Genomic DNA, 23,847 nt, shown 5'->3' with positions numbered 1-23,847 from the left:
TTCTGGGGTACATGTGCAGAATGTGCAGGTTTGTTACATAGGTATACACGTGCCATGGTGGTTTGCTGCACCTTTCAACTCGCCATCTAGGTCTTAAGCCCGGCATGCATTAGGTATTTGTCCTAATGCACTCCCTCCCCCAGACCCCCATCCCTTGACAGGCCCTGGTGTGTGATGTTCCCCTCCCTGTGTCCATGTGTTCTCATTGTTTAATTCCTACTTATGAGTGAGAACATGTGGTGTTTGGTTTTCTGTTCCTGTGTTAGTTTCTCACTAGTTTGTTGAGAATGATGGCTTCCAGCTTCATGCATGTCCTTGCAAAGGACATGAACTCATTCTTTTTTATGGCTGCATAGTATTCCATGCTGTATATGTGCCACATTTTCTTCATCCAGTCTATCATTGATGGGCATTTGGGTTAGTTCCATGTTTTTGCTATTGTAAATAGTGCTGCAATAAATATACGTGTGCATATGTCTTTATAGTAGAATGATTTATAATCCTTTGGGTATATACCTTGCAATGGAATTGCTGGAGAAAGATCATTTTATAATTTGCCCCCTCCTGTGAGAAACTGTTTCCTTGGGGTAGAGCCCAGTAGTCAGGTGGAATCATAGTTGAAGGTCACTCTTGAAGTCATTGTTTTCTATCACAGTGATGGGCAAAAGACACAGATTCAGAAATGCTCACTGAGCTCTTAATATGTGCCTAGGAGGATGCTGGGAGCATGCTTTCAAAAGACCCACAAGGTTGGCTGCAAAGAGGTACCAGGCACCTCTTGTCTGAGAGGGCCATGAAGATGCTCTTCATCTAGGCCTCCTTGGAGCCAGAGCTAGTTTTAAGGGGTCTAAGCACTGTAACTTGCCTGTTGTCCCTTCCACACCTTTTTTAGCCCTAACATTTGACCTTCCCTTCACCAGCCCTCCTACTCCTACCTCAAAATCTCATAGAAACAAGTGAGTGCCTGGGGTAAGCAGATAGGAGGAGGGCTGAGTGGTGGACTCTTGGGTGTATTTGTAGCAGTTTGTGGCTTTCAGGGCACATGTTAATCATCTGCTAGAAAGAGTATGGGCTTTGTGAGCTGGGTTTAGCAGTGAACCCTGGGTGGATGTAGGATGTGACCACTAATATTTATTGAGGATTTAGTATGCTTGAGGCACTCTTCTAAGCTTTACAAAGAGTAACTCTTTCATCAGCACAGCAGCTATAAGATAGGTAACGTTTTAATCCCCATTCTACACATTAGGAAACTGAGGCATGAGAAGGGTTTAGGAACCTAGCCAGATCACATAGCTTCTTGTCTTAGTTTTCTCTTCTGCACAGTGGAGGTAGCATCTGCCTAAAAGTGGGAGATGGCAAATGAGTCAAATAATGTAAAGCATCTAGCCTGGAGAATGCCACCCAGCGGTCACTAATGACAGGTATGCTCTCTGAGACTGTAACTATTGATGTGGTTTGATGTAATTACCATGGATGAGGGCCATGGTTGCTAATATTGCAAAAGAACACATAATACAAAGGTTAATTTATTTTTGGCTTTGAACTGCAATTTTCAATAGGCAGACTCCAACCTATGAACACGTTGTCCTCAGTAGTTCATTTATAAATCAGCTGCTCAGAAACAGAAATATATTGCCCCCAAGAAAGAACACTATAAGTGGTTAGCTCATTAAAGCCAATTTAATCCAAAAGAGAGCAGAACTTTTGTGTTAATGTTATTAGCTTACGTTCTTGGAACATTTACTTATTTAACAAACTTCTACAATGTACCAGGTACTGTCTCAGGAGCTGAAAAGACATAATTATTGAAAGCATGTCTCTTGCTTCAAGGAGCTTATGATTCAGTGAAGGAAATGAGCACTTGCTCAGTGATTCTAGTAGAGGGTGACAGAGGTGTGTTTGGGCCATTTTAGGAGGACAGGGGTGGGTGTCTGGGGTGTGGAGTCTTGATAAGTTGATAGAAACAAAAAAGAGGCCTTCGCTGGCAGGAACAGGAATGAGGGTAGGAGAGAGCCACGGTTCTAAGAGATGGCTAACAAGCTATTGTTCTAAGAAATGGCTAACCACAAATATCCTGTTCCCAAACACCGCACTCCAAATGTAGCCCCAGCAGCATGAACCTATCTGCAGTAGCCTTTCCAGCATGACCCTATAACACTCCCCTCCATCCCCTGCATCTTGGCAGACAGCATTCTCTCTGCTGTACTGCCTGTTGCATTCTTGCAACATATCTTTCTTAGTTTCTCTAATAAATCTGCCTTTTTTTACCCACAACTGTCTTGGTAAATTCTTTTACCACCTGTGATGTAGCCCTAGCAAGTTGCACCCATGATATGGGGTGACAAAGGCCAGAAATGGGTAATGAAGTACTAGAGGGAAGGAAAATGAATTGCCTTTGCTTGGGTTGAGAGCTAGCCCCCATACTTTATTTTCTATACCTGTACTCCACTTGCTGAGTTCTGGTGCTTTCCTAACCTCCCTTTGGGACATCCAAGCCTGACACCCCCTATTTTCCTATGATTCACATCCATAAAATCAAAAGCCCTGTTCTTTCAGTCTAAGGGATGACATCTAGCTGTTAAAAGGAAGATAATTTTAAAAGAATGTCTTACTGATTTGTGATTAAACAAGCATTCAACTTCCCCAAAATTCTTTTTGTTTTTTTATATAAAGGGCTAAACTGGAAGTTTAAATACATAAAAATATGCCAAAAAAACATAGTGGTCATGAAGACCGTTGACCCAGTTTACAGATTGCCTTGGGAACTATTTTCTTTAAGTCATTCCTACTTCTTTACTGAACCACTAATTTTTCAGATGCTGTAAGGATAATGTGGATAGGAAAAATCAATATTGTCAAAATGGCCATTCTGCCTAAAGTAATTTATACATTTAATGCTATCCCGATCCAGTTACCATTGACTTTCTTCACAGAATTGGAAAAAACTACTTTAAATTTCATGTGGAACCAAAAAAGAGCCCGCATAGCCAAAACAATCCTAAGCAAAAAGAACAAAGCTGGAGGCATCATGCTACCTGACTTCAAACTATACTACAAGGCTACAGTAACAAAAACAGCATAGTACTGGTACCAAAACAGATATATAGACCAATGGAACAGAACAGAGGCCTCAGAAATAACACCACACATCTACAAACATCTGATATTTGACAAACCTGACTAAAACAAGCAATGGGGAAAGGATTCCCTATTTAATAAATGGTGTTGGGAAAACTGGCTAGCCATATGCAGAAAGCTGAAACTGGATCCCTTCCTTACACCTTATACAAAAATTAACTCAAAATGGATTAATGACTTAAACATAAGACCTAAAACCATAAAAACCCTAGAAGAAAACCTAGACAATACCACTCAGGACATAGGCATGGGCAAAGACTTCATGACTAAAACACCAAAAGCCAAAATTGACAAATGGGATCTGATTAAAGAGCTTCTGCACAGCAAAAGAAACTATCATCAGAGTGAACAGGCAACCTACTGAATGGGGAAAATTTTTGTAATCTATCCATCTGACAAAGGGCTAATATCCAGAATCTACAAAGAACTTAAACAAATTTGCAAGAAAACAACATCAATAAGTGGGTGAAGGATATGAACAGACACTTCTCAAAAGAAGACACTTATGCAGCCAACAAACATATGAAAAAAAGCTCATCATCACTGGTTATCAGAGAAATGCAAATCAAAACCACAATGAGATACCATCTCATGCCCATCAAAAAGTCAGGAAACAACAGATGCTGCAGGGGATGTGGAGAAATAGGAATGCTTTTACACTGTTGTTGGGAGTATAAATTAGTTCAATCATTGTGGAAGACAGTGTGGCAATTCCTCAAGGATCTAGAACTAGAAATATCATTTGACTCAGCAATCCCATTATTGGGTATATACCCAAAGGATTATAAATCATTCCACTATAAAGACACATGCACCCGTATGTTTATTGCGGCACTGTTCACAATAGCAAAGACTTGGAACCAACCCAAATGCCCATCAGTGATAGACTGGATTAAGAAAATGTGGCACATATACACCATGGAATACTATGCAGCGATTAAAAAGGATCAGTTCATGTCCTTTGAAAGGACATGGATTATGCTGGAAACCATCATTCACAGCAAACTAACACAGGAACAAAACACCGCATGTTCTCACTCATAAGTGGGAGTTGAATAATGAGAACACATGGTCACAGGGAGGGGAACATCACACACCAGGGCCTGTCAGGGAGTGGGGGGCTAGGGGAGGGATAGCATTAGAAGAAATACCTAATGTAGATGACGGGTTGATGGGTGCAGCAAACCACCATGGTACGTGTATATCTATATAACAAACCTGCACATTCTGCACATGTACCCTAGAACTTAAAGTATTAAAAAAAAAAAAAAAAAAGTAGCTCACATGGAGGTGCCAGTACCACCGAGTGGAAGGGGAGAAGTGGAGTGGCTTCTTGTCTAGGACATCTGTAACCTGGGGGAACTCATCTTAGAATATGAGTGTGTTGGATAATGCGTGATTTCAGGGCATTTCCAACTGAGAGTTGAAGTTGCATTATAAAGACTTTCTTCAAAAGGAGCTGGAAAACTGTGCTTCCCAACACCAAACTCCTTTTTACCCCATTCCAAGGCAATGCTACCACAGCTGCCTAGCAGAAATGCCCCTTACTACTGCATAAACTGGCTCGCACAGAATCCCAGCATGACAATAACATAATTGTGTTAAAAGCCCCTTTTTGATTACCTGAATTTGAGAGGTGAGATTGAAATTCCAATTCAAGAGGAGATTCTGAAATGTTGGGGCAAGGTAACAAGGTGAGGCAGTCAAGAGAGAAATAAGTCCTGACAACTGTGATTACTGGAGAATGAAATACTTCTTGCTCCACATAGAGCAGGTCCTGAATGAATGAATGGCTGAATGGTACAGGCCTTTTTCAAATTAATCTCATGATGTGAGGTCTTAGTATTCATTGATTTCTTCCTGTGTGTGTGTGTGTGTGTGTGTGTTGATCATTCTCATGCACTTTGCCTGGTGGATCCTGCCTGCCCTTGACTGCAGGTATTCTGAGGATCGATACATTTATGGCCATGCCAGACCCTATGCTTACAGATGCACACCATATCCTGAAAAAATGTACTTATGGTTGTCAGACCACAGGGATATTTAAGAAATCAAGCTATTCTGTCCACACTGTTTGGACTCCAAATTGTCCCAAATTATGTCAGACCCGGGGGTGACCTTCTATATCAGGGGCCAAGTTGCACCAGGTAATGGTGCTCTGGGAGCACCCTGTCTGGTGCTGAGAACTGGCATTGACTTTGACTCTGCCTCCATCTCCTCTTGATGCCTTCTCAGCCTTCTTGTATCAGCATCAGAGGGTTAAAACAACTCCTCTAGCAGCAGCCTCTCCTCATTAGCAACCTGGAATCATTGCAGTGCTGAAGGCTGCATTGTTCTTCAGTATTTGAATACAATTTGCATAACGAAGCAGGTGAGAGCGCCTCTTGCCTGTTCAGGCAGCCCTGATTGGCAGAGAGAAAGGGATTTGTAGGTAATCGGCCACAATTAATTTGGTGCACTTTTAAAAGGATAAAAAGAAAAGCAGAAAATTGCTCAGTGCTCCAAGTCAAAACCACATCTGCACCCTATGTGGTGTGTGTGCTGGTGTGTTTGCAGGGATGGGTGGGTGTGTCATGTAAAGGCACGTGAGTTAATAACCTTGTGTGTTCAAGTGCATTTTATTTTTTCTGTAAGCAAAACAAAACAAAACAAAAAAGGCTCACTTCCCAGAGGTTCCTGAACCCCAGAGGTCCTCAGCTGCAGAGTCCTTCATGACACAATGCTGTTAGCCATCTTGTTCAATTTGTATTTGAGGCCACTCGGAGACATCATTAGAAATCACAGTATTCTTTCTTCAGTACCAGGATAACACCCAGCTCAACATCTCTTTTGTACCCAGTCCAAAAAAGGTGGAGTCCCAGCTGTCTCAGGGTCTGTTGGCAATCAGTTCTTGCAAGAAACACAGCTGGCTAATACTTTACTCAGAAAACTGTAGTGCTAGTGATAAGCTGGGAGATGTGTAGAGGAGTTTCACAGAATTAAGCATTTAGAAAATTTAATATCAAGGTGGTTTATAGCCTTAAGCTATAAACCATGGTCTCCTTGTCACAAGTATTTCAGAAACTAAATACTGCTCTTGCTCTAGTTCCCTTCTGAGATGAGGATGAAGGGATGAAGTAGGGTGTCCTTCCCTCCACTCCATTTCTTCCCTCTCTACCTTTTTTACTTTTCTCATCAAGGGAAGGTTGCTGAGAGTGGGATCTTTTCCTTTGTAGCTGGATTAAGTAAACACGCTGGTTACTGCCTAGCAGAGAGAAAACATGGCACCCAATATTTGATGTCTCTTTGATTCTTTCATCCAGTCAACTCTCATTAAATAAGTGGTTCTTAAAGGTGCAAGGGGCTGTATGTGCACAAATGAAGAAAAGAAACTTCGCTGGAAATACTTTTGGTTAGAATGAACAAGGTCTCTTCAAGGTTCTTGTGCACTCACAGCTGGATAATGAGTGGTCTCTGGCCGGAGCCCCATAATCTCTCCTTTGAGAATCCAAGAAGCCAGGCCAGAGAAGGTCCCCAGGACAGGGGCTTTACTGGATTCTGTTGCCTCAGGCCAATGCCTCCAGAAGCATGTCCTGCTTTCCTGTGTCCACACAAAGAAGACACAGGGCTCTGGTAGTGCAGTATCACAGGGGCAGATGCAGGCTGTGGGGTCAGCTCTCTGGATCAAATCCTGGAACCCTCATTTTCTAGTTGTGTGACTTAGGCGAATTTGCTTAATCCTTAGATGACTCTCCTCATCTGTAAAATGATGTTAATAATGGTGATCTCAAAGGGTGGGCATAAAGATTAAAAGTAGTGAGGCAGGAGAATAGGGTCTGGAGGAAGGGAACTTAAGGCCAACTCCTGCTGAATGAAGTAAAAACACCAAGGTCTGGGGCCAGGGAATCTAAGGTCAATTTGCATTGACTTCCCAAAGCTGGATCAAAAAGAAAAAACCTGGGCCTGGGGGCAGGGAACCTAAGGCCAATTAATGCAAACTTCCTGAAGCTAAACCAAAAGGAAAAACCCTGTCTCCCATTCCCAGTAGCAAAGGATCAAAGGCTATTCTGCCTACCAACCTCCTCCTTCCGCCAAGTCTCAGATGGAAAAGGGAGAGTGCCTTGGATTGGCCGTGGGCCAAGCAGGCACCATCCCTTTTTCTGCATAGGATACCAGTTCACCTCAGCCTTTAATTAGCCACAGACCAAATCCTTCATCCAGATAAGGGGTAGCCAATAGGAACCTCGAATGGGGTTCTTTAAACCCAGAAAACTTTGTAACCAGGCCCTTGAGCCACTTGCTCGGGCCCACTCCCACCCCATGGAGTGCTTTCTCACTTTCATAAATTCCTGCTTTTGCTGCTTTGTTCCCGTGTTTCATTATGCAGTTACTTTGTGTGCTTTGTTCAATTCTTTGTTCAAAATACCAAGGACCTGGACAACTTCTGGTCAAGACCCTCCATCGGTAACAATAGAACCATATGTGAAGAGTTTAATAGTAGGCTTGGCACATAATATATGTTCATTACACAGTTCAATAATAAAGGCAGAGAGAAATAGGCAGGTTTGGCCCCAGGAATCCCAGTGGCTATCATCTAGCCAAGAATTAAAACTCAATGTGATGCCAGCTCTTACAGATCCTGCATTCATTCTAGTTGTTCTCCTCCCACTCTAGGGTGGGGTGGAAGGTGGTGATGGCAGGGAAAGGAGGAGCTGTAGAGGCAGGAAAGCACTTCCTTGGCTGGCACTGCAGTGGTCTGGCATTGCCACTCCCTAGGCATGGCAGATGTCTTCCTTGCCAAGCAAGTTCTGAGTTCCCCAGAGACGCTCTCAGGGAAAACATTGGACCAACCTCAGTGCAGCTGGTCACTTACATCAGTCTCTCCAGCTTCTCCATTGGACAGCACCCCTCCTGACTCTTTCTGTTGCAGTTGCCTTATCTTGGGAAGAAAGCCCTTTGGGCAGGGAGCCTTGAAAAGCACCTCCTGCGACCTCAGGCCCAGACTGATTCCCTCCTTCCCATATGGCCTCATCTGGTCTTGAGAAACAGATCTACTTGGCCGTTGAGGGGAGTATGGCCCACCAACCAGGGACCAGCTCTCACCAAGACCTGTTACCTTCAGTCTTCTCAGGTATGGGTCAAATGCCAGCCCTTCTCCATTCTAACCGCAGGGGCTGGATATCAAGCTCTCTAGATGAACCCCTCAAAGCAGCTTCAGTAGGTAAAAAGTACAGAAAAAAGAATTCACAGCCCTCCAGTAGCTACCCCACCGCCCCCCCACCCCAAAGTAGTTTTCTCTCACAATCCTTTTCTTACTTTTGATTTCCTGGCTACCTCCTTGGCAGAGTAGTACCACAGGTGGGAGCTTTTGGCACCTGTACTTTTATTTCCAGCCAGTTGCACAGAGTCCTACTTGGTTTGAAAGGGTTCTCCAAATAATTTTGATATCAACACACTATTCTACCCCACCGCTTCCCTGGCAGCTACTCTTCCCTGTGCACCCCAAACAGAAACAACTTCTCATACTGACTAGCCATGTACTTTTTAAAGTGAAGACCTGAGGCCTTGAGCCTCCTCCTCCTGACTTCCTCCTGGAGTGACGGCTGACAATCCAAGCTGCTCCACACTGAGGGAGTCGGCTTCCCTGCTCATTTTCTTCTCTCCACTCTGGCCATTCTCGGGATCATGTTGGCCTGAAGCCAATGCTCCTGATGCTCTTGATCAAAGCCATCACCTGAATGGCACTGGAGTAAAATAGGAGAGGAAACATCCGAGACTATAGTGTTTTCAGAGTGTCAGTCACTTGGTCTTTAAATGGCTCTCTCTGACCCATGCTGGACAGGAAATCTCAATGTGGAATAGTAAACTAAATGGTTGGGCTTCCTTAGCCTCAGGGAATCTCAGACCCCCATCAGCCCTAGCATATGCCCAGTTAGGCCGAAAGGTTCCAGAAATATAGCAGGCTGCACACCTTTTCCACTCTTGCCACCATTACAGCTGGAGGCAACAAGGCTGAAACACAGAAGCCCAGAGCAGCCCTGGCCACAATTTTCATTGTGAATGTAATTCTGACATTTTTAAAACCTGACTCATTCTAGGTTTGATGCTTTTGGCCACATCTAAATTTCCATGCGGCATTAATTTGTCTCAAAGGACTCGAACTTATTCAGAAGTGAAACATTAATTCTTAATAAATTCTCAACCCACAACCCACGATTTAGTGAACTTATAAAAGATTAGCCCTCCCCGTATTAAAACATTGATTGTTTTTTTGTTTTTAATCAGAAAAGAATGTTGGGAAACTCTCCTATTCTTTTATGTAAATAAACTTTGGAATAAAGCAACTGCCTTCAACAGTTAGCTAAATAGAATAGCTCTCCTATAGAAACAGAGACTTGGCTGTAAGTAGATTTGAAATTTGGTGGGAATCCTCAGAGCCACTTGTTCCTCCCTGGGAGAGTCAACCTGACTGGGAGAGGTCCCATAGGGAAGCCACAGACAAATTCAATGATTCCAACAGTTAAAAGAAGTGCTCACTAGCCTCTCCCACATCCAGAACATCCAAATCTGGAAGGACAACATCCCATGCTATGTACTTTGATTTCTGTTAATTAAAATTGTTTGTTGCCTATTTCTGGCTTTAATTTTGGGCCTAGTTAAATTCAATGCAGGTGAGAAAACTGTGAATTCATACTCATGCTAGTTTGCATAGTTGCATTAAAAACATTGTAGTTTCAGGAAGCCTCTGGTCCTCTAATATCTTGCATAGGGATACCTTTCTAAGAAGGGCAATACAGAGCAGATCTAGGACAGTGTTGGCTTCTGACTACCTCCCTCCCTCCCTCCCTTCCTTCCTTCCTCTTTCCCCTCATACTCTCTCCATCTGTCTGCTTCCTTCTCCTTCCTTCATTTCATTTCATTTTTGTGTTTCACAAAAAGATGAGTCTACTAATAGCAGAATAACAGAAAGCCAGATTCTTTACCCAGCTAAGAAAGACAAACTTTCTGATATCCATTTAGTAAACCTTCTATGCACATGGGAAACGTGTGTTCCTTGTGCAGCTTTGTGAGCGCTAAGTTACTATTTACCCGGTTATCTTGGTACCTTTATGTAGTCTTGGAGGGTAGGGATGTGTGTGTGTGTGTGCGCGCGCACACGCGTGTGTGCACGTGCATTCTTGTGTAACAGGGAGGATAAGGCTACAAGAAGAGAGAGGAGGCCTATTTGCTTTTGATGAGAAAAGAGTTCCCTGTGCCTGTTGATCAAATAAAGTTTCTTCCAGTTCTGTGATTTAAACAACATGGCACAGTCTAGAATATGAGAAGAGTGCATTAGTGTTTTTCTGCACAAAGGAATTGTGAAAATGATACATCTTACGGAGACATGTCCTCAATTCCCTTTGATAAGGATATCACTACTAAAAGGCCTAGTAGAAGGTAGTGGGGAAGTGTGCACATAAGCAGTATAGTACGTATTGTGAGAAACTGACATTAATCCAGCTCAAGGACACAGCAAAAAGGAGCACACTGACACTCAGTTTTTGTATTGTTTCCCTGAAATTAACCAGCAAGGAGAAGACTCTGCCTATAAAGCATGTCTCTGCAAAGCTTCAGTGCAAACTGGATCCATTCTTCTAGGTAAAGGAGAGGGGAACTGAACCTGATCCCACTATAAGAAATACACACTTTGAAAGGATAGGGCTGGGAGACTGACAATGCAGATTGGGACAAAGAGGAGAAGCACTGAAGTCTAAAGGATGCAATGAGCTCAAAGTGCAGATTACAGAAGAAGTCGTGAAGGCCTTGTATTAGGTCCCTGTGGCAGCCATAAAAAATAGCCACAAACAGAAACTTATTCTCACATAGTTCTGAAGGCCAGAAGTTCCAAAACAAGGTGTTAGCTGGGCTGTGCTTCTTCCAAAGGTTCTAGGGGAGAATCCATATCTGCCTCTTTCGACTTCTGGTGGCTCCATGTGTTCCTGTGGCTGCATCACTCCAGTGTCTGCTTCCATCTTCACATGGTCTTCTCATCTATGTGTTTTCTCCCCTTCTGGGTCAAAACTGTGTCTGCCTTTTCCTTATAAGAACAATTGTCTTTGGATTTAGTGTCTACCTGGATACTCCGGGATGATCTCATCTTGAGATCTTTAACTTAATTACATTTGCAAAGACTTTTTTTTTTTTTTCCCCCCAAACAAGGTCAATGTTTGTAGGTTCTAGGGGTGGGGATGTGGCTATATCTTTGGGAGGATACAATTCAACCCACTTCAGGCCCCAACAAGGTAGCAGAGCTTAGAGGTGAGGAATACAGTGTTAGAGGTCATGGGAAGGCAAGAAGCAGGTGGTCGTTCAAGGGGAAGAGGGTCTTTCAACGGGAAGGGGACCACAAAAGAGGAAGGAGTAAAAGTCAACTGTGAAGCCCTGCTAGGAACCCAGTCATCAACTCTGGGTCATCTGCCTCCCAGGAGGACTTGGGGGTGACCACTACTAGGCCACAGGATGTTGAACTGAAGTTAGGGATCTCTTGTCTCAGTCAAGATGAATTGAGGAATTAGGGCTTGGGGGAACCTGTTGGGGGACAGAGCAGACCCATTCTTAAATAAAGCCAGAGAAGAAGTGGGGGTAGCCAACCCTGATGGACAGACCTGGGGCTATCCAAGACCCAGGGGTCTGTTCTGGACCCATTTGGATGGAGGTCACCCTGGCAGGAATGAAGGAGGCTCAGTGCTTGGGACAGCAGTCCATGGAAAGAGTCAGACTGACTCTGCCAATTAAGAGAACAAAACGCAGGTATCCTTCCCCCTCTCATGCGCATTCTGTACGTCAGACACTCCCAGGATTTGGGGAGTTTTACATTTTCCAGACCTGCTCTTGATCAGTGGCTCTAAGAGGAATAGTTGCCTGACAGGCCCAGAGGACTCCCTTGCATGAATCATACCCTTACAGTTTGCTCAGCTACCTAGAGGTCCAACCCAGGCCCTCATTACTAGCTCCCTGGCTAGTTGGTCATGACTGCTACTTTCTCAATTAAGCTATTTTTAGCCCAGTATTCCGTGGTCTGAGCGAGATGATCTGGGCCAGGAAAAGGGTGTGACAGATCGGGCTTGAGGTTGGCTGTCTCCTGCTGGCTTCCAGTTAATAGGGCAGGAAAATAAATTTGTTGCAGTGGAAAGCGTGGCCCCATTTCCTCACACATGCTCCACAACCACTCAACATTTCAGGGTAGTTGTGGAGTAAAGTTGCTTATCACTAGGCTGAGTTTTTTCCAGAATGCATATTTATTTATTTGCCTGCATGCTGATTTAAAAGTCATGCCCTTCCTATATCCCAAAAGAATATGAAGTGACTTCCAGACCTCCATGGGACTTCTTGGAAACCCAGAAGACTCATTATTTAGAAAGCCATGGGGTCCTCATTTGGGTGTTATGTGGCCATCCTGATTGTACCTCCAGTGTGGCAGGCAAAGACAGCTACCCTCAGTAAGCAGATGAGCACCTTTTTGACATTTGAAAGTTAATAAAGCTCCTCTAATTCCTTGAGGAAAAGAGCTGCAAAATATATTTCAGGCAGGTGTCACAATGGTGGTAGGAATGTGTGAAATCATTTGCAGCCAGATACCCTTGAGAGCCCAATGGTCAAACGGCAACCTTCTGTGACTTTAGCAGCTTCCACCTCCCTGTGGGCTTCCTTCATTCTGACTCCAGACCCCACTGACCCCATAACTATCCCTTCTCACTCCTGGTGGCACCGTTCTCCACCATCCAACAGTGGCTTAAAGATAAGGGTCGCTCTATGCACAGGCTAAAGTCAATTTGAGGGCCATTAGCCTGCCCAAGTACTGGAAATCACCATTATTCTCTATTTAAAATAATATCTCTAAAAGGCTTATTAAAAAAAGTGCAAATGTTGCAATACTATCTAATTATTATGGCTCAATTAATTAGATAGCTACATGTTAGTAGGGGGAAAGGATCTAACTTGTTAGGCTTTGATAAGGTAGATGGGAAGGTAGGAAGAAAAGTGAATAACTGGAAAAAGCATCAAATAGCATCAGTGTCTAAACAGGGCGGCACACTGTTCAGGGGCTATAGTGAGCCAGGAACACCATAAGGGCAAATTACTTAACCTCTCCAAGCTTCAGTTGCCTCATCTACAAATAAAGATATTAATAGCACCATTACATAAGATAATCTATGAAATATATTTGGCCTGATGCCTGGCTTGTAAGAGCTGAAAAAAAATCTTAGCTGGGATGTTATCATTGAAGTTATATTATTATTATTAATAATAGTAACAATGATAATCATTATTATTAGTAGTAATAGTAGTGGTGGTGTTAATGTGCTCTGTTAAGTGGAATCAAGGCATTACATTAAAGGAGAGGGAATTAAATAAGAAAGTGGGGGCAGGGGTGTCAATACCAATCCTTATCTATGTCACAGCTTTCCCTGAGATTAGCTACAAGAGAGACACCCTGGCAGAGTGATGTTAGAGCCAAATACACAGGAACTCAAATTTTGGCTCTGTCACTTGATAATGTATAACTTTGGGGAAGTTACTAGTTTTCCAGAGTCTCGGTGTTCCTATTTGTAAAATGAGAATAATCATACCTGTATGAAGATTATCCAAATAGCATACACAGAGCATACAAAATGTACCTAGTGCCCAGCAAATATGTCCCCCTCCCTCACTGGCCAAGCTCTTTTTCCTTCATACTATGGTTGGCAGACTGCAAAATGAGAAATCCATCTGGATGGGTGAGAAATATGAGAATGTATTGTGGGCTCTTTGTTAAGAGAAGAAAGATGTCACTAGCTCCCTTACACCCTCCTCCCACTGGGGGAGCTGATGGAATGTACAGTCGGGCTGCTGAACGTTAGAACTTGCACCCATATTTAGGTACAGCATGTAGTGGAACAATTCTGAATTCACTGTAATGTGCTACTGCAAAATGGAAGCCTTCCAGTATAAAGGAGCACAAAAATAGGTTTTCATGGAAATTTAACTCTGGTTTTCTACCTTAACATAAATGAAATCTGAGTACATTTTTTTTTTCTGCAAAAAAAGCTGAAGATAATTTTTTGAAAAGCTATAAATTGAATGGCTACAAATATCTTTCCATTATCACTCCAAGATATTTATCATTTGATCTGAGTTATATGGAAGATATATCACCTGTAATAGTCAAAACAAGTTTAGGAACCCTTCTCCATTTTAAATGTTACTTCCTTGATGAAAATCTAATCACATTGGAAAATAATCTTCAAAATCACCTCATTTCTTTTCTCAACATTATTGTTTGAATGTCTTTATTCTTTTCCTAAATTCACAGAATATACTTCCCCTCACACATTACCATACCCTGTCCTATGAATTTGTTTTCTGTAGGTGTTTTGAAGTAAGACTATAAGAATTTTAACGTTTTAAGTATACTTTCAGGAAACTCTTTCTGATTTATGTAACTGTCTCTGACACTGATATGCAGTCATTAGTTACTTAAGTATTTTCTATAATTATGTAAGTCATGTTGACAGATTCTGGTAGGGTGCTTCCACTTTACTGTTTTGTCATCTGCAAAGTTCTGAAATGTATCAGATAACCATTTACAAATTAAACAGCTGTTAAGGGGCACTTGCTGACTTATTGCTTTCTTTGCCTGTGATGCTGGGTCCACTGTTTTCACCAGGGGTTCTTAAGTAAATACAGCCTCTCTTCCTCTCTCCCCACAGCCTTTTTTTTTTTTTTTTTGTCTTAATGATGACCAACTTACGGTCATTGACTTTGTGGAGTTCACGGTCAGATAGAGGAATAGGTGGTCAGGTATAGGCCTATAGATTATTGCAACAGAATGTGGAAGATACGTATTATAATAAAGATTTGAATAGTTGCCGTAATAGGGCATGGAATGACTAATTTCCCAGATGAGCTAGGGAAAGCTCCACAAATAAAGGGATCTCTAATCTAGGTTTTGAAGCTTCAGTAGAAGTTCGATGAATGAAAAAGTGGGGAAAAAAGCCTCCTAGGCAGATGCACAGATAGAGGTATAGTTGAAAAAGATGAAGAATTGTGGATACCCAGGATATCAGATGCAGGAACCCAAGAATTGGCCAATGAGACTGCAGAGCTGGTGTCACAGTGGAAATTATTTCAAAGGTCTTGAAAGTCTCTCTCTCTCTCTCTCTCTCTCACACACACACACACACACACACACACACAAACTGCCTTCATTCTATAAAACAAACTGATGGGCTCCAACTTTTTAGAACATAATCAACATGGTATGGAGGGCAGACGTGCATATCCTATCTGCTTTAAGAAGCCTAGATATGATACTTATTTCAAGATCGTGGAAAAGAAAACTATCTTCCTCCGTGTCTCAGTTATGCTCAGTTCAAACAGAAAGGCATTCAGTTATTACTGCATGGCCCATGAGGGTAAGAGAAAGATAAGTGCAGTATACCAAGCAATTTTTGAGACATTGGAAGGAAACATTTTGATACCCATGGAGATCCTCCACTTAACAGCCCAGACCCTTAGGAAGATCTGTGACCTACCTCATCTCTGCCATATTGATGCATAGTGACATGATCTCACCATACAGTGCTATAACCATGCACAGGACATGATACACTACACCCTTGCCCTGCCATGTCAATCATGGTGACATGGCCCTGCTATACTCTGTGTGGGTACACAGTCTACTACATCTCTGCCACAGCTGCGTGTGAAGACATGGTCTGCCATACTTCTGACAAGTCTACACATGGGACATGGCCTGTCAAGTTTCTGCAACATCCATGTTTTAGGGTGGTGCCTTAGTGCATTTTGTGTTGCTATAGAGGAATACCTGAGACTAGGTAATTTATAAAGAAAAAAAAAGGTTTAGTTGGCTTACAATTCTGATATCTGGAAAAGTTCAAGTTTGGGCATCTGATGACATCATCAGGCTGCTTCCACTCATGGTGGAAGGCGCAGGGGAGCCAGCATGTGCAGAGATCATATGGCAAGAGAGGAAGCAAGCGAGAGGGGAGGTGCCAGGCTCTTTTTAACAATCAGCTTTTGGGGCAATTCTCATGGAAACTAACAAAGCAGGAACTCACTCAGTCCCGCCCCTCCCAAGGAAGGCACTAATCTGTTCATGGGAGATCCACCCCATGACCCAAACACTGCCCATTAGGCCCCACCTTCAACACTGGGGATCAAGTTTCGACATGAGATTTAAAGGGATCACACATCCAAACAATAGGAGGTGGGCGTGGTCCACCTTACCCTAAGCCACATCCAAGTAATGAGCCCTGTGGTTGTTGTCAGCCCAACTACTGTCCAGGTTCCAGAAATAGTCACCAAAAGGTAATTATGGTAGTGGCTGCAAAGGGGGGTGAAAGGAGGTATCTAACTCAAATTTTAGTTAGGGTCATGATGAAAGATGTTGATGAAGAAACAGTGAGAGAGAGGTTTAAAAACGGATTAATAAATGGATGAATATATAAATAAATGTATCATAAATCTTGAGATGAGAGAAGTAAATAAAAACTTCCAAATAAAAAAGTCCAAGAGAGAGAATTTTTTTTTTTTTTAAATAAGGAATAAAAAGCAAAAAGGAAGACAAATCAGAGAAAGAGATAACACAAAGGGGGTAAACACAGTGGAATATATATATATTCCTTGGGCCATCATGCGCCCGTCTCCTCAGTGTGGGTACACAGCGGCAGCCCTCTACTAACCCACACTGGCAGCCCTGTGCAGATAGGCCACCCAACCACATCCAACAGGAGGTACCATGCACTCAGAAATATATATATATATATATATATATTCATTTTCTCAAGATACTGTTTATCTTCTCCACATGCTTTTAAATGTTCTTGATAAGTAGAGATGTAGAAGGAAAAATCAGAATCTGAGCCCCTGAAGAGAATATGTCCTCCTTTTCATTCTTCTCAGACCATTTGCTTAAGTGTGAAGGGTTTTAGGTTGGGCAAATCTAACCCATGTGCAAAGTACTATTTGGTCTGAAGACACACCTGTCTGTATCTCATGGCTTCATCCTGGGGGGGGGGGGGGGGGGGGGGGGGAGTGGAAAAATGTCACATTTTCTAAATCTTAAGGAAATAGAGTAGGAAATTTGTTGTAAGCGCAAGTCTCCAAAATTATTTTGGCCATAAGCTTTATGGGACACTCCACGAAAGTGGCTCCCATCCCTAGTTCTGGTTACATAGTTTCAGGAGACAGATCTCCCATGGAAAATGTGATGCTTCAGGCAGACTGGAGGGTCAGATGTGTTTAGAATGGATTTTGTACATCCTCATCCAGCAGTGATGGAAAACAGCAGACACTTTCCCTTCTCTCTCAACTGCATAGGCCCACAGGAGGGGGCAGCCCATTCATCAACACCACTCAGGGGCAATCATCCAAATCATCCAGTTAAACAGCAGTTACTTCTCTTTAAGACACAATGTGAACAACCCTCCTGCTCAGCCCCAGGAACACATGAGTGTGCCGTGGAACAAAGGGAGAGCCCACAGCCAAACACCACTGGGAAGAAAAGGAGGCCATCATGCGCCCATCTCCTCAGTGTGGGTACACAACGGCGGCTGTCTAATAACACCCCACACTGGCAGCCCCTGTGCAGATAGGCCACCCAACCACATCCAACAGGAGGTACCATGCACTCAGAAAGCTGCTAACATACCAACCCCCTTATTTGCAGCCTAGGGTGTACTAGTGATAACTTTTCACGAATCAGGAGGCCAACATGAAGTCATGTTATTTCAGCAGGGAAACTGACTTCTACTCCCATGTTCCAATACAAGGAAACATAAGAAAGAACAGTCAATTCCAAAAATTTAGAAGACAAGCAGGTACATGAGAACTTTGAGTATGGCTGAGAACAGGATTGAAGGAAAGATGGGAGATTTCAAATGAGTCTCTTACCTTTTTGTCGCTCAGGCCAGAAACCTGGTCCACATATTCCTCTTGGATCATGAAGGCAGCTAAGTTGGCAGTGTAGCTGGCCAGGAAGATGACAGCAAAGAAGGCCCACACTGACACCATGATCTTGGAGGTGGTCCCCTTTGGGTTCTGCACAGGTACGGAGTTGTTAAACACCAGACCCCAGAGCAACCAAATAGCTTTGCCGATGGTGAAAGAGGGGCCACCAGGCTCTGGCACGACAGAAAGACAAGGACGAAAGTTAAGCCATTGTGACTGGTTCTATTTAAACCTACAAATACACAGGGTGAGTCCCTGCTCAGAGCAGGAAACTCTTCCACTAAAACCGAGCTCTTTTATAGATGGCTTTTAAATTTGAGAGTGTGTATCTCTCTTTTCCAGGGACTCTCAGGAGGGCTGCAGAGGGTTCCTTAGAAGAAAAACCAAAAGCCTGGGGTGTGTGTGGGATGGTCTTTTTTGAATTAACAGTCATGACTCCCTTCTGGAGGAGCCATCAACCTGCCCCATATACAAGACCCTATCAAGGTCACATCAAAACTGAATAACACAGGCTGCCTATGTCACTATGGTCGCACTTGAATCATTACTGTCAGTTTTTCCTAAATTTTATATTTGTATCTACCAATAATGCATTTTAACTTCCAAAAACATCACCAAGAATTGTGTAAGATTGTTTTCTACCATTCACAAACCCTCTTCAAGTCTGTTTACACTGATGCTAGATGGCTTGGAATGCACTTTTTCCCGATTTTTCTTTAGCTTCTAGCACTTAGCACTCAATATTTCAAAGACAAACCTAACCCCACTCCAATGCCAACACTTCCCAGCTGGTTTCCTGCCGTAGAAGCTTGTGTGTAAAAGAATATCAGGAAGGCCAAAGGGGAAGTCATAGAATTCTGGCCTGGCTACATGCATCTAAGGGCAGAAAGGAAGCTGCTTTTGACTTTGATTTCCCCTGCTCCCCCAACCTTTGCACACACAGTGCTTGGGCTTCTGCCCATATATGTATTGTGACCTCATCGCAATCTCTATGCTGATGGTAAAATCTTGCCTGTTGTCTGAATCTCCATGTAGCCCCTCCACTGCAGAAATGAACATCTGCCTGCACAGTTTTACAACATATTTGCACAGGTCTTATGATGTAATCTGTGATCCTGATAGCATCTGCTCAGCCAAATAAATCATCAGGGACAACTCATGTTGAACCTGATATCTAACTGTGCACACACATCTGTGCGTGTGGACCTTATTTCATGCAACAGATGTGTAACTAAAAAGTTGTTTATAAATTAAAGTTTTGTAAATTGTAAAATGCTCTAAGGAGACTTGATATTTAAAGTGGTCCCATGTTGAATTCCTCTGTGAAGACAAACAGCCTTCGGTAAAATGAGTAATTGTAAGCCCTCACTCTGAGCTTTCTTTGCAAGTCTGGATTTTTAGCTCCTGTTATTTTTTTCAGGGGAGAGAGGCAATGCACACTGACTTTAGTTCTTGACATTGCCGACCTAAGTATATACTCATGTGATTCCCAGATGTTCCACTTCTTACTGATGCCACACAGGCTGGGATCTAGGTCATGGCTTCTGGATGAAGCACAGGTGGAAGGCCCCTGACTGTACCATGCAGTGGAGACACCCCAACTCCCATCTCAGAATACACAAACCAAATTAAAAGGTAGGTCTACACTTGGAAATACTTCAGTAAATTGGTGTTTCACAGCTTGTACTGTGGATCCAACAGAAGCATGAGGAAGATTTTATAAAATATTGCTGCCTGAAACCCTATCCTCAGAGATTCTTATTAAATTGGTGTAGGGTGGGGCTGGTTATTTTAACATGCAACCAAGATAGAGAAACACTATATTGAAACATACAGTGGTCTAAGCTCCACCCTAGACTTGGTGAATCAGAAAATGAGGTCCAAGCACCCGTGTCTTTTAGATACCCCCATAGATCATTCTTATGTGTAGCTAGGATTAAGAATCTTTCCTTTTGGAGGTATAATTCTAGGATAGAGCTCACATTCTGAAATGGAGAAGGCTCAGAGAAGGCAGAATATTTCTTAATCCTGGGGTTCTCAGGAAGTTTTAGAGGAGTTATTTACAAGGATCCCATGCCCCTCTTTAGAAATCATGTGAACTTTAAAAAACTGTCATAAATGCCTCAAACACATGGGCAGCCCTCACATCTCTGGGTCCACCTACCCAGGAAATTGGACCATACCCAATAACAGCTATGAGTGAGAATTGGTCTTTCTCATTTATTTTATTTCCAACACCCAACTTTTATACTCTCTGGCAAGGGGGTTAAGCCAGGAGCATATGCTTTGGAGATCTGGTACTTCAGTTGTGATCCTTTGGCACTGGGGAACTCTACTAGCCACAACCACCTGCAAATACCCTGGGGCATTCCATTTCTTCTTGTTCTTAACATGTGTGTACAATCTGCCTTGCTAGCGACATCTGTTCCAACAGACTGCCCACAGCCTAAGGTTATCAAAATAGTTTCCTATGACATGTTTATGCTATACCCATATCTACCAACAGTTTTTCCTCCCCTTAACTTGGGAGTGCAACTAGGCTTGGGGCCAGGCATAAAGCAGACCTACAGATTCAAACTAACATCTTAACTGGGGTATTTCTAAAGAGACACCAAGATGGTGACCTAGAAATGTTCACCTCAGGGTTCCTTTTCAGAAATGGATATGCTAGGGAAAATGCAGATAACAAATGAGGATTCCAGAGATTTGAAAATAGGAGAAAAAAATTGGGGAAATGCAGCAGTTCCAGCCGGCCTTACCTCTGCCATCAGCGAGGCACCTGTTATAACCCACAGGGCTGAAGTACTCAAAGACAAAGACAGCCACGGCTGAGACGATGAGCAGCATCACAAACATCATCACCCATACGTCAGCACTGAATGGCTCTGGGGAAGGGAAAAAAGCAGTGCTTAGGGTTAAAACAGAGAGCAAAAGACTTCGAATTAATTCACATATTCATTTCATATTTTAGGGGGTGGGGAACAAACCACAGTGTGTTGTCTGCCTTCAGGAAGCCAGGGCCTACGTTAGATTGTACCTAAACCATTTCCTTAAAGGGCAAAGACTATCTTCCTTCAAATACATGAGAAGGACAGCTTCATGCCTGTGAGCCTTTTAGGTTGTAGAGGCAGTTTCTGCCAATATTGGACCAATATCTGGGTATTTCAGTAAATGGTGCAATTGGAAGAAGTACTAGCTATGAGGTGAGTATTGGACTGACTCAATTTGTGTTCTCATCTATATGGCCGCACCATGTAATAGAGGCCTGGAAATGCCTTCCCCAATGCTTCTGAGCCTTGCAGATACAGTCATTCTCAACAGACCTACCTACTATTTTAGAGTTGAATTTGTTCAGGAATAATTATGTACAATACATAACCAGCTCCCCTTTCCTCCTTGTATCACTTCTCTTAAACTTCCTAGCCTAGATTCACTTTTTCAACCTACTTTTATGTATCGTATGTTATCAGACATCATTAGGGTATGAGAATATAAGTCAATGTTAAAGAATCCTTCCGGCTGGGCGCGGTGGCTCACGCCTGTAATCCCAGCACTTTGGGAGGCCAAGATGGGCAGATCACGAGGTCAGGAGATCGAGACCATCCTGACTAACACGGTGAAACCCTGTCTCTACTAAAAATACAAAAATTAGCCAGGCGTGGTGACGGGTGCCTGTAGTCCCAGCCACACGGGAGGCTGAGGCAGGAGAATGGCATGAACCCAAGAGGCGGAGCTTGCAGTGAGTGGAGATTGCGTCACCGCACTCCAGCCTGGGCGACAGAGCAAAACTCCGTCTCAAAAAAAAAAAAAAAAAAAAAAAAAAAAAAATCCTTCCATGCTAAATATTATTATCTGCAACGGTGGGAATTTAACAAGTGACAAGGGAACATGCCTAAGCTGTAATTCACAAACCAACTACAATCTATCCCCCGTCACCAAGTGATAGGGTTGATGGGACAAGACTGGGCAAGGTAGCAAGAATGTTCCATACATGCTTTCTTTAATATCTTTAATCATGTGTGTTGAATACTTTCCAGTTGAGCTAAATATCTCTCTGGCTTGGAGGTGTCCCGAAACTAGATACTATATTCCAGAAGCCATCTCTGTGAAGGCCTATAAAAAGGGACAATCACTATTCTGTCCCATGATACAATGCTCCCTCAATTGTGTCTCAAAATAGTTCTGGCCTTTTTAGCTGTCACAGCACATTGTAAACTCATAACTAAGTGAATTAACATGCTGTTTTCTCCATCTTCCAAATCATTAATAAAGATGAAGTTTAAAAAGGGGAAAAATTGGCTGAAAATTAGAAAATATATTTCTTACTCTGAAACCTACTTTATTATCAAACTCCCAAAGGAATTGTAAAAGCTTGCTCACTTAATCAATTTTAAAAAGATCTTGATAAAGCCCCAGTGCTTAACACACCAACTGTGAAATGCAAAACCTTTTAATGGCAGCTAGAGATGCGAGCGTAATAGGTACAATTCAAAGGCTCTCTCCAGAGGTGCAGAGAAAACCTCTGCACACTTGACTCTAATTGATTGCAATTCTACCCTGATTTCTCTTTTGTCTAAGATTGGGGAATAACTGAGTAAAAGCATCACCTCTATGGTCTTTTCCTCCCATTAGGCCCAGGGAAACTTTCTATACACAAAATACATCGTCTGTTTCGGCCTTTACAATTTAGAAAGTACTTTACCACATACTGTATATATAATCCTTCTAATGGCCCTTTCATTAGGGATTACCTTATTTATTTTATGGAGGAGTAAACTAGGACTGAGAGGTCAAGCTTCTTTCCAGTTCATACTCAGAAAGTGGCAGGGTCAAGTTACAAACTAAGCCAAAAAGCCTGTGTTTTTTCATTTTATTACATTGCACTTTGTCCCCCATGCTGGTTCCTGGGTTATGGGCTGAACCCTGAAAAGGCCTTATTTGTACTAGAACACAGGTTCTGAAGGCTACCATGGCTGGATTTTAATCCTAGAGCTGCCAGTTATCAGCTAAGAGACTGCTGGAAAATGGCTTAATATGTCTAAGATTCCGTTTCCTAAGCTATAAAATGGGTATAATAACATTTTATGAGTTAATATTACCAAAGGGTGTACAATGATGCCTGGCACATTATATAGTAGGTGCTCAATAAATGTTGGCTTCTCTTATCCCTATCACTAACTGCTCCTCCTCTGAACACAGACATAAACACACCCTGCCTGACATTTCTATGCCATTCCAGTGATATATTAATGTACCACTGGCTCTGCCAGTTCAGAAGTTAAGGTAGTGCTGTACTGACAAGGTTAGAATTAGAATGTGGTTTTGTTTATATCTCTTAATGTTCCAATTATCCTTGCACAGGAAAAAAAGCAAATAAAATACGTACAGCAGCTATGAGAATTACTGCATACAGTGTGTACTATCTAATCACATTTCACATAAAATTGGCAAGGCTGGAATTTGCTTCACTGTGAGTAAGAAGATTAGCTAAGAAATTTGAGTAATTTATAGAAAAATTCTATGGAGCCTATAACTCCACTTTGCAGTGCATTAATTGAATTAATTCCCTATGGTTAGAGCTTAAAGAAATGTTAGTCACTGTCTACTGTAATAGCCCCATTTAAAAAATGTTGATGTCCCTTAGAGAGATGGTGACTCGTCCAGGGGCTTACGGCTTGTTTAGGCCAAACCCAGTCTCCTTTCTGCTAGCCCAGTGTTCTGTTTTCAAGGTGACGTTTT

The 23,847-nt window shown here is 42.6% G+C and overlaps 1 protein-coding gene across 3 annotated transcripts in view; it reads right to left on the bottom strand.

Moving 5' to 3' along the window:
• Positions 1 to 23,847, bottom strand: part of GRIN2B (glutamate ionotropic receptor NMDA type subunit 2B) — a 431,506-nt gene that overhangs the window by 40,937 nt on the left and 366,722 nt on the right. For all 3 annotated transcript variants that reach the window (XM_017945683.3, XM_003906037.5, XM_021922065.2), the window contains 2 exons: positions 20,868 to 20,993; positions 18,052 to 18,281 (listed from right to left, as the gene is read on the bottom strand). In XM_017945683.3, coding sequence (XP_017801172.1) covers positions 18,052 to 18,281; positions 20,868 to 20,993 — 356 coding nt within the window. The remainder of the gene's footprint in view (positions 1 to 18,051; positions 18,282 to 20,867; positions 20,994 to 23,847) is intronic.

The sequence above is a fragment of the Papio anubis genome, unplaced genomic scaffold, assembly GCF_008728515.1.
Source record: "Papio anubis isolate 15944 unplaced genomic scaffold, Panubis1.0 scaffold42, whole genome shotgun sequence".
In the NCBI taxonomy this organism is placed as follows: Eukaryota; Metazoa; Chordata; class Mammalia; order Primates; family Cercopithecidae; genus Papio; species Papio anubis.
The sequence above is the reverse complement of the archived record's forward strand: the minus strand, read 5'-3'. Positions and strand labels throughout refer to the sequence as shown.